The 10,981-nt window shown below is 45.1% G+C and overlaps 1 protein-coding gene across 1 annotated transcript in view; it reads left to right on the top strand.

Annotated features, from left to right (window-relative positions):
* Positions 1 to 9,959, top strand: part of ATP13A4 (ATPase type 13A4) — a 40,676-nt gene extending 30,717 nt beyond the window's left edge. The window contains exons 21-30 of the mRNA XM_009883369.1: positions 6 to 56; positions 1,124 to 1,166; positions 2,094 to 2,203; positions 3,007 to 3,103; positions 3,844 to 3,916; positions 5,215 to 5,389; positions 6,385 to 6,599; positions 6,939 to 7,027; positions 9,148 to 9,228; positions 9,738 to 9,959. Coding sequence (XP_009881671.1) covers positions 6 to 56; positions 1,124 to 1,166; positions 2,094 to 2,203; positions 3,007 to 3,103; positions 3,844 to 3,916; positions 5,215 to 5,389; positions 6,385 to 6,599; positions 6,939 to 7,027; positions 9,148 to 9,228; positions 9,738 to 9,959 — 1,156 coding nt within the window. The remainder of the gene's footprint in view (positions 1 to 5; positions 57 to 1,123; positions 1,167 to 2,093; positions 2,204 to 3,006; positions 3,104 to 3,843; positions 3,917 to 5,214; positions 5,390 to 6,384; positions 6,600 to 6,938; positions 7,028 to 9,147; positions 9,229 to 9,737) is intronic.
* Positions 9,960 to 10,981: the final 1,022 nt, after the last annotated feature.

Here is a 10,981-nt window from a genome sequence, read left to right as displayed (position 1 = left end):
TCTAGAATGTCTCCTGGTCAAAAATCCAGCCTCGTAGAAGAGTTTCAAAAGCTGGAGTAAGTTCCTAATGAGCACTAAGAGAGTAAGGAAGCATTTGATGAATTTCCAGACTTGAAAAGAGTCTAGTAAGAGCTAGCTTTTGTCTAACATAGCGTTCCCTGGAAGTCCACAAAACTGAAACTTCCACAGACATACACATTGGCTATTGAATTCCAAAGGCCTGTTAAAGAAGTGACACTGAAGACCATGTTGGTTTAGCAACCTCTCAAAAACCTAACACTCCCATGATTTTGGGTTTTGTTTTTTCACATCATCCTTCATTCTTATTTCTCTTTTTGGGCCTGAAGGAGGGGCGCTTGTCTACCCAAGATTTTTAGGAATACCTCCCAGCACTGCAGCTTTTCTGATGCTAGTGGTCTTTTTACTGTGCTGTTGCTGACTCACTGTGATGGGTTAGAAAACAGGGCAGGGCCGTCTGGATTGGTATGCCCTGGGCTGCTCACAGCCACAGAGGTGTATAAGTATCCCTGAGTCCCAGGTGTCTTGTTGCCTGTTATTCAGCTGTTTCCCAAGTCTTTTGAAGACCCCCCACCCTCACCTCAACTACCTAGCCCCTGGCCTTGCCCTAGAGCAGGGTAAGTTTTAGGCTGTTTCAGATTTTAAGCCTGGTATGAGCAGCTGTGAGTGCCCCAACCACTCTCTGGCCTCCCTGGACCACCATCACTGCCTCTCAGTGAGAACTTCCCCTGCACTGAAATCCAGGCCTCAGCAGTAAAAGACACAAGTGAGTCAGCTTCTGAAGCACTATGTTGATTTTACTTGGATGCTGGAGATGTAAGAATTTGCTTTTAGGGCTCATCATTTCACAAGGTTATTTCAGACTCAGGGTGGGGAGCTGCCTCCAGATATCCATATTCTCCCATGTTCTCCTTCTTTCTTTACTCCAGCTGCCCCTGTCGCTTGCTCTCTGCCTCAGGAGATTTTGGCAGGACAGAACCCCAAAGCAAAAACAAAAATCTCGCATGACTTGCATGTATGACTCGCATGGAGGAGGTTCTGATTCCCTCCTGTTTATAGGTCTCCCTTTTCCTGGCACTGAACTGTCGGTCACTTCATTTTTTAGTTACTTTGTGGGCATGTGTGGAGATGGAGCCAATGATTGTGGGGTAAGTGAAAATTCTTTACAATATATTTATTTAAAAAATGAAAAACAAATGCAATGCCAGTAGAATACCCCAAACTCAGCACATGCTGGAGGTCGGAGTGCTCTGCTTATTCACAGAACAGCTGTCCTGGCACCAGTAGTGATTCAGACTGATCCCACCGTGTGGTTTTTACCATGCAAGAGCTGTCCTAGGCAGAGATTCTTGCAGTTTGTGGTCTCAAGGACTGATTCATTTCCTTTGCAAAAACCACGAGAGGATTCTCCAAATCCTCCACTGGGGTTTCTGTCAAAATTTTCAGTGTCTAGGGGTGGAGAAGACTATGGTGAGGAGGAGTTTCCATGGGGAACAGCTGTAGCCCTACAAGGTTTTTGTAAATGCATACTTTAGAAGTGCATTAACGTTTTGTTTTGGGTTTTTTTTTGTCAAAAGGAAGGGTCCATGTTCAGGAGGGACCCATAACTCCCTTCTGGGCAGGTTCAGTTTACTCCATGACTTCAGACATCCTTGTGTCAGTGGGAGCAATGCCACCTAGACAGTGAAGCACTGGCTTGCCCTAAGACAAAGTCCCAAGGGTTCTCTTGGGGGAAGCAAGTAGAGAACCTAGACTGTCTGCATAAGGTGTGACTGCAAATAAGTGCTGGGAAAGGAGGCAGCGCCAAACCTGTCTTCTGCAGCTAGAGTGGTGGTGGATGGCTTTGGGTTCCGTGGGAAATGGACTTTCCCATGGTGTCAGTCCCATTCTTCTTCTGGACCCGATGCCTCAACCATCTCCCACTGGAGGAACCTTTTGGGTGGAGCACACCCAGGGAATGAAGAGGCACTGCTGTTCACAGAACGCAGCCTGTGATAAGGGGTCATTTCTTGGCTGAGATATCAATTGCTGTGTCTTCCTGGTTTGTGAATACTAAAGGAGAATGTCATTTTCAGGCTCTGAAAGTGGCACATGCAGGGATATCACTGTCGGAGCAGGAGGCATCTGTGGCTTCACCTTTCACATCCCAAACCCCCAGCATAGCATGTGTGCCAGAGCTAATCAGGTAAGCATGGGGTTTTGTTTCCTAAAGGAGGCAGGTGCCACTCCTCTCAAATATTAGCGTTGGGTGTTCTCACCAGGCCAGAATGTATGTATGTAGAGAAAAATAAATGTCTCTGACCTTGAAATTGTCATTTGCCTAGTTCCCATTTGAAATTCCGTTAAGATATATTAATTCCATCAAAACTACAGGAGGAGGGCATCTATAGCTGAGCTTTATGTCATTAACAGTATTTTAAATGCAAAAGAAATAGCAAAATGAACAATGCTCCATAAAGCTGAGTCAAATGTCCACAGTATCAACTTGTACACTACTGTTAGTGTAGCCTCTGATACCCTATGCAAAAAAACCATCAGCATCTGTTATGCCAGGGTCCTGATTTTGCTTACTGGGGCAGATGAATAACAAGAGAGAGTGCATTACCCTCATTGCATACTGTATGTTCAGTTCAGGAGGGGAGGACTTGTGACTTTGAACTCACTGAGTGGCTGCTTGGCTTTGTACGTTTTTCCTCATAAGGAGTTGTTACCTGCACTATTAACGTCAGCAGAAGACTCGCTGGGGTAAACTGTAGTCTTGGGAACATAGATGACTGGAATCAAACCCTTTTGCTTGCAGCAAGATTTCTGCAAGTGAAGATTTTACTTTGATTCAGGCCAGATTGCTTTGATTTCACCTCCCAGCAAGATACTAGCAGAGACTTCTCTACTTGTGACACATGCTTTGGTTTTCAACAGCGTTTTGAGTCTGGCAACAGGAGCAGACCCATCACCTAACTGCTGTCCTTTATTCATCTCTTCACACAGGGAAGGCCGTGCTGCCCTCGTCACTTCCTTCTGCATGTTCAAGTACATGGCACTGTACAGCACCATTCAGTACCTTGGTGTTCTCCTACTGTACTGGGTATGTCTTGGGAACGTGTTGGCTAGAACTGGGTGAGCTACTACTCCCTTGTAGGAGAAACATGTCATAAAAGCCACAATAAAACTAGGGTATGGAGCTTTACCTTTATCTGAGCTGCAGACTTCTGTGGTGTGATCATATGGTTCTCCTGTACCCTCAGCTGAAAACTGGAAAGATTCTTCCCATTAACTTCAGCCAGTGGGCTCAAGATCCAAGCTGGGCAGAAAGAAGGCTGAGATACTGAACAGTGTATTAAATGAGGGCTTATGTCTGCGAAAAGGGAGAATCTGGCATGACCGTATGCTCTTGCAATTTATTCAGCATTTAAAGCATAAATTAGCTTGACAAGTAAGCAAAATCCCCTAGAGTGCCTTAAGCCACTTTTGCGTGGCTTCTACCCAAATAGAGAAGAGGGCTTCACATTCAGAAGTCATCCAGGATTGAGAAAGCGTGTCTCTTCAAATAGCCTTCTTTGGGTTTTTTTTGCATTGAGTGAACTGGAAGCATCGTTAGTCTGTACAACGCACAAAATGAAAGTATTCACTGCAGGCCCAGTGATGACTGAATCTATTGGCAGGGTGGTGGATTGTGTAGTCCCCTTATCTGCTGGCTAGTGTTTCAGAACAAACAGCAGAGCATTAGCTCCGTGAAAAGAATACAGCTTTCTGAAGACGATATAAACAAGCCCACAGCAAATGTCTGATTTGTGATTTTTTTTTCTTTTGTGTTCCTCTTTTCAGCAACTAAACTCCTTTGGGAATTACCAATTTTTGTTCCAAGATTTGGCTATTACCACTGTAATTGGTGTGACAAGTAAGCCCTGTAGTCATCCTATGTATTAATGAGAGAATCATCTCAAATATTTTTCACCTCCTTGGAAATGCATAATCCTATATACGGAAAGGGAGAAAAGAGAGAGACTACATAGAGCGCAGGATGTTTAGATTAGTAGAGGAGGTGTCTTGTTTGAGAAAATCTCTGAAATAAGATGGGCAATTCTTAGTGGCGCATTTGTAGGTTGTTGATAACAGGGATGTTATCTGTAGAAGGAATAAAAACAGACCAAATGGAGTGGCAAGTCTATTCAGGTTTTTCCTGTTGACTTAGGAAGGTAGATCAAGAAGATACCTAAGGGTCCATGTCAGTGACATGGACAGTGGGATTGAGTGCACCCTCAGCAAGTTTGCTGACGACACTAAGCTGTGTGGAGTGGTCGACATGCTGGAGGGGAGGGATGCCATCCAGAGGGATTTTTGGCAGGCTTGAGAGGTGGGCCCGTGCAAAATTCATGAAGTTCAAGGAGGAAAGAAATGACAGATGTCAGACACTACAGAGCTGGAAGTTGTAAGCCAAGAATAAGGGAGCAGACCAGTGCTGGAGGTCAAAGAGAAAGATGGGGTTGTTGAGATAGAGTAAATGCAGGAAGAGGTTTAGGAGCAGAAATGGCAAGGGGCATGAAAATGACATATCAAAACCACATAGCTGTCTTCCATCCCTGCTGGAACACAGACAACTGGAAAAGGCGTTGATTAAATCAAGCCTAAAAGGGTCAGCTACAATACCGTGTGCCAAAAGATATCTTGCTGTAAGTAGCCCATTTGGAACACTGCATCAAGGCTATCCGTATAGCTCTTTTACTCAAAATCTGAATAACGTTGTTAAACCTGAGAACAGAGGAAAACCTGTTGGATCAGCTAATGCAGTCCTCTACCAGCTCAGATAATCGGGGGCACTAGGTGCTTAGTCCAGGAGGATGCACAGAGCATGGGTAGCAGAAAATCCCAACCCACAGTTGACAAGTGACAGAAAGAGAACAGAAGAACTTGAGTATATCCTTATATCCTTAAGCCTGACAGTAGCCAAATAAGAATCCAACGTTTTATTTTCCAAAAATGCCTCATGATAGTATGATGCCATTAATTAACCCCTTCTGTAGCCAATAAGATTTTGTAAGAAAACAAGTCTGTACTTTGTACTTGATGTAATATTTGTAGGTATTATAAAGAACATTATAGACTGGAAAAGTGCTGGCCATTGATAACAGTCAGTAATATACAGCAGCACTGCTTGTATTTTGGACACACTAGTAAACCTGTCTGTGCATGTTTCAGTGAGTTTCACAGGTGCCTATCCAAAGCTGGTTCCCTACAGGCCTCCTAGCCAGCTCATCTCTCCCCCGTTGCTGCTCTCTGTTGTACTTAACATCCTCTTCAGCCTCAGCATGCAGATCTTCGGGTTTGTGGTCGTTCAGGAGCAGCCTTGGTATTCCAAGACTGATATACACAGGTAGGTCCTTGTTGTAGTTTAACCCCAGCCAGCAGCTAGGACCATGCAGCTGCTTGCTCACCCCGCTTCCCTCCCCAGGAGGGCCAGGGAGAAGAGGGAGAAAATGAGGGGAAAGGGGAGAAACACTCATGGGTTGAGATAAAGGCAGTTCAGTAGAACAATATCAGAAAAGGAAAATAACAACAACAACAACAATAATAGTAATAATGACACTAGAATAGTGACACTGGTCACTCTCATCACTTGGTGAATTGGCACTGTCTGGAGCACATTGTGCCCCCTGGGCCAACCCCGTTTATATACTGAGCATGATGTCTATGCTACAGAATATTACATTGGGCATTTTGTTGTTCTGTCTGTACTCCTTCTCTTCTATGGGAAGTTGAAAACAGTCCTTGAAAAGCATAAACATTGCTTAGCAACAACTAAAACAATATGCATTGCTGACAGTCCATTCATACAACATCTGAAACACAACAACCACTAGAAAGAATATGAAGTCTGTTCCAGCTGAAACCAGGACAGTCCCCTGCTTCGGACTCTGGGTGACGCAGGGCAGACCTAGTGGGACAGGTCTGCATGGTACTATTGATCAGCTTAACTACAGGCCTGATCAGTAGCTGCAGGCAGATCCTGTGCTTCCCCACAGGGTGCAAACACATTAAACAGTGCTGTCTGTAGGTCCCTAAGCTCTCCAGCAAGTCTGCTGCACAACACAGTGCATGTGGTGAGAATGCTTTTTTTTTTGAGCACAAAGCGGAGTATTTCATTACAGGGAAGACCAGGGTATCCAAGTAGGTTTGAGCTCAGGCTCCACCAAGTTCAGCAAGCTCAACCCAGTAGGTAAGATTGAGGACATTGCCAATAACCTACATCCTTGTGATACTGGGAGCAAATCATGGCTGTGAGGGAGGATTTGTGATAGTGCTAGTGGAAGCTGGGGGAAATAACCAGGACAGTGATCATTTGCTGACCAGTGTGACACTCTTTTTCAGCGCCTGCCTCTCAATGAACAACCACATGGAGAATTATTCCTCTATTTCTAGCCTGGGGCTCCATGGGATAAGAGGTGAAGCCCTTGAGCAAACGGCCAATGGCTACAAGAGCTATGAAAACACCACAGTGTGGCTGCTAAGTACCATCAACTGCCTCATTGTAGCCCTAGTGTTTTCCAAGGGAAAGCCTTTCAGGCAACCCATCTACACAAACTGTAAGTATGGGGAGAGGAGGAGGGATCTGTGAGTAAGTCAACTCAGGAGGTCAATTCATGAGGGAAAATTAAAACTTGACCAAAGTGATGCCAGCCAAAAAAGCAGGAGCCTTTAAACCTGTGGCTACAACGCTTGTCCCAGCCTCACATATATCTACTTAACTGAGTAAAGCTGGAATTTTACTATGTTCGTTTTTCTTTTGCTCAAAGTGTCTTCCCATCTAAGGGATTTTTTTGACTGTTTGGCACAGAAAATTATTACAATCTTCTGTAGAAAAGGCAAGCAGCTGAGTTTGCTCATAAACCTGCGGTTTTATTTGCTTGTTCTTGTCCCTTCAGATGTGTTCATACTGGTGCTCACAGGGCAGCTGGGCATTTGCCTCTTCTTGGTGTTTGCCGATATTGATGATCTCTACTCTAAGATGGATGTGAGTATTGTTCCAAGGTGGGTTTTCTTCCTACTGCCAGGCCTATTATAAGTGGGATTGTTTTTAACAAAAGGCACAGACGTTTGCAGGGATACATGGCACCTCTAAAGACAAATCAAATTTAAAGAGATAGATTTTAGATGATGGGATTGAAGAACCTTCTGAGATACAGTAGCTCCAAACTAAGATCTGTGCATTCTGACACCTGGACAGCTATACATGTAAGTTTGATTGTTCCAGCACATTGTCCATGCAACAGAAGATGACATCACTAAGCTTACCTTGCTCGGTACGTTGCTGGCTTGATAGCTGTGAAGCCTGGAGAAAAAAGGGGCTATGCTCTGCAAGTTTAGACTAAAGCACCATGCACTTACATTTCTCAGGCTGTGCTACTCTGCACACAGATCCTCTTGCAAAGAAGATCTGTCAGTTCACACTCCTAGCATCTCTCAGTTCTCAGTCCCCAATGTTGTCAGGCTCCCTGTTTAAATTTCAGACAGCTCTCAGTTTCCTAAAGCAGAATTTTGGTTTAGAACAGTTGTAGAGAAAGACTAGTGGGGCTGTCATTGCAATAGAAGATGTATCTTGATCCTTGATTAATAAATACCAATAGGGCTTGGCTTATGGAGTCTGGCAGAATGCAATCTGGGAGTTGCCTTGTGCAAATCCATCTCAGGGGAAATGCAAGGGAAGGATAAGATCTACATCAGCCATAGGACAGGGTTGTCAGTGGACCTGGCAATTAGTATGTTGAGGCTGGGAGGTGTTAACCTCCTCCACTATGACACTCACAGCCTTGTAGTACAAGTCGCAGGAAGAAAACAACAAAAGCAACACATGGCTATTTTTGCAGTACATTTCTCATCAGAGTGATGAACTGTGGTAGCTTTGGATAACAAGTACTGAAAAATATGTTGATTCCAGTCCTGTATCTTTGTGTGACAGTTAGCAAGTGGATTTAGAAATGGAAATAGTGAAACACGGAAAGAGAAACATAGACAAGGGGAATGGACCTGGATTTTGAACACCAGACAGCCCAGCTAAAGCTGCCTCATCATGTAACTGTTTCCGGAGCAGCGGCTCAGTGGGCAGACCCAGTTAAAGAATCTGCCACGAGATGGCACTTCAAAGCAAGTCTTAGTCCTGTTGTGGACTGTTGTGACACAGGACATTGTGACCACTGCAGCTGTGAGGGCTAAAATGCCTTTGGGAGAACTGCAAAACTCCCAGGCTGTCTGGAGGGAATACACTGGGTTTGCTGGGAAGAGAAAAGGAGGGAGTGGCGGTAAGAAATTCTCTATAGCCTGGCCCTGGAGAAACTGCTGATTCACATTTTGGATCTGAGCTGCATCTCCAGAATAAGTTGAGCTAGAGCCAGAAAGCCAATGCTGCCAGCTGTGAGAAGCTGGAGCCGGGTTTGGAGCTGAAATACTCAGACTTTTAACTATTTCCTGTATTAGAAAGAAAGGAAGCATTTAGATTTCCCGTTGCAGTTCTGGAATGCAGTTTTCTCTGCTGCATCATAAGTTTAAAAGTGTCTTTATCAATAATTCCTCAAGACAAGTAGCTATATTGGCTCATCAGCAGTGTACAGCCACTGTGGGATTCTGGCTTTTGATGACACAAAGCTGGTGAGGGGCAACAGAACAAGTCCTATGAGGAGTGGCTGAGGGGACAGGAGTTATTTAGCCTGGAGAAAAGGAGGTTGAGGGGAGACCTTATCACTCTCTACAACTACCTGAAAGGAGGTTGTAGTGAGGTGGGAGTCGGTCTCTTCTCCCAAGTAACAAGTGTTAGGATGAGAGGAAACAGCCTCAAGTTGTGCCAGGGGAGATTTAGATTCGATATTAGGAAAAATTTCTTCACCAAAAGTGTTGTCAAGCACTGGAACAGGCTGCCCACGGAAGGGGTTGAGTCACCATCCCTGAAGGCATTTAAAAGACGGGTAGCCGTGGTGCTTAGGGATATGGTTTAGTGGCAGTGTTAGGTTTATGGTTGGACTCGATGATCTTAAGGGTCTTTTCTTACCTAAATGATTCTATGATTCTATGATACAAGCTCCTACCAGTGTCTAGTGTGTGCACATGTTGTTGTAACAGCTTCTCCTGCTTTTTTCCCAGCTTGTTTGCACCCCTACCACGTGGCGAATCTCCATGGTGATAATGCTGGCAGTCACACTTGCTGTGTCCTTCCTTGTCGAGGTGAGCATGCTTCATTGAATGTACCTGTCAGCACTAATTGGAGAGACAAGAGTCAGGTCTTACTATTTCTCCCTTCTCCTCAGCCCAGCTTGGGAATATCTATTAAAACAGGAGCCATTGCTGCTACCTTGGCCTTACTCTCTTTCCTCAAAGCCCCACATCTGAGTGATCAGATATAAGGGAATACAAGGCCCAACAACCTTTTCTTTCCTCTGGTGAGCAGAATGTATCAGGCCCTGCCCCAGGCTAGAGATAGATGGGCAGTCTTCATGTTTCCGACTCAGATCCTGACGATTATCGGGAGGAGCTGGTCCCAGTTTTCTGGTGGAGACCTGTGGTCGAACTGGTATGAGAAGTGGTCAGTAAAAGGCTATTTATGGAATGTGGATGAGCACGACAGGGTGGGAGATCTGTGTCTTCGCTACTTGCCCCATATGTGTCCTGTGGATGAAGAGGGAAAACTGTTATTCAGGTCCTCCAGAATCTTCCTTTTGCTCTTGCTTTTACAGGAAGCTGTCATCGAGAACAGACCGTTATGGCTGCTGCTGAAAAAGACCTTCCGGTACCACTCAAAGAGCCATTACAAGAAGCTGCAGCGAGTGGTAGAGCAGGACTCAGCCTGGCCGCCTCTGAATGAAACCTTCTTCTCAGATTCTGTGGCAATATCAGTAGAGAGAAATATGGGAGGCCATAGCAATCCAACGTTTGACAGCAATGAGGACACACTCTGAAGGAAACTGCAGAGGATACGTGTCCAGGACAGTTGCGGTTGGCTGTAGAAGGACTATCTCAGAGACATAAGAGAAGAGGAAGGACCAACCCAGCAGCGCTCCCCTGTTCTAAGACTACCCAGCTTTGGCTTATTTTTAAATTAACTGAAAGCAGAAAAGCTGGCTGCAGTAGCATAAAGCCACAACAGTGTTCCTCCTGTCCCCTTGCCCGTGTATGAATGGCTGCCAGCTGTAAATGGAACAGCTTACTGAATATTGGCGAAGTATTCATGGTTGAAACACTCCATTGCTGCATCCCTTGCTTGGACTGCATTATGCAATCCATAAAAGCGGGGGCTTCTCCAAATGAGAAATAGCTAATTCAGACACCAGCACTCCTCTGGGGAGATCCCCTTCGAGAAAACAAGTAGAACTTACTCCTGATAGAGGCTGCTGAACATAGGCAGCTTCTAGGATTCCTGTAGCTCCTGGGGTTTCAGCTAGTGCTAGCTGGTGTCTGGCGTTTGTTGGGTTTTTTTTTCCCTTCTGGCAATATTTGGCTTTCTGGAGCTGGAAGGAGCTGCAAATAGCCAAAGCCTTCTAGAAGCATCCCCTCGTAGCACGATTGTGCTCTTCCCATGATGGGAATAACACAGAGTTCTATCGCTAGCTCACTGCTACCAGGCAGCCTGTTTGCCCTCTTCTCAGTTTCAAACATGTGGTACTCGCATTTTCTGGGTGAAAAATCTGTTGACCTACAGAGCGGAATGATTTCTTTGTTTAACAGGTCTTTTTTGAGGGATTTATCTGTTCGGGACATCCATTTAAAAAAAAGTAGAATGAAACACATGATAATTGCAAATTATGATTTCATTCTGTGGGTCTACAAGGACACGCTCTCCCTTGTGGTGTGAGCTTACTCTACTAGAGTGGATGTGCATGGCTGGGCTGCCACCTGGCATCAGCTCCTGCTTTACCAGTGCCAAAAGAAGCAGATATTGAACAGGTTACTACCTCCAAGGACCTACGCCCTGAATTAGCAG

Source organism: Charadrius vociferus, unplaced genomic scaffold (assembly GCF_000708025.1).
Source record: "Charadrius vociferus isolate BGI_N301 unplaced genomic scaffold, ASM70802v2 scaffold214, whole genome shotgun sequence".
Lineage (NCBI taxonomy): Eukaryota > Metazoa > Chordata > Aves > Charadriiformes > Charadriidae > Charadrius > Charadrius vociferus.
The sequence above is the reverse complement of the archived record's forward strand: the minus strand, read 5'-3'. Positions and strand labels throughout refer to the sequence as shown.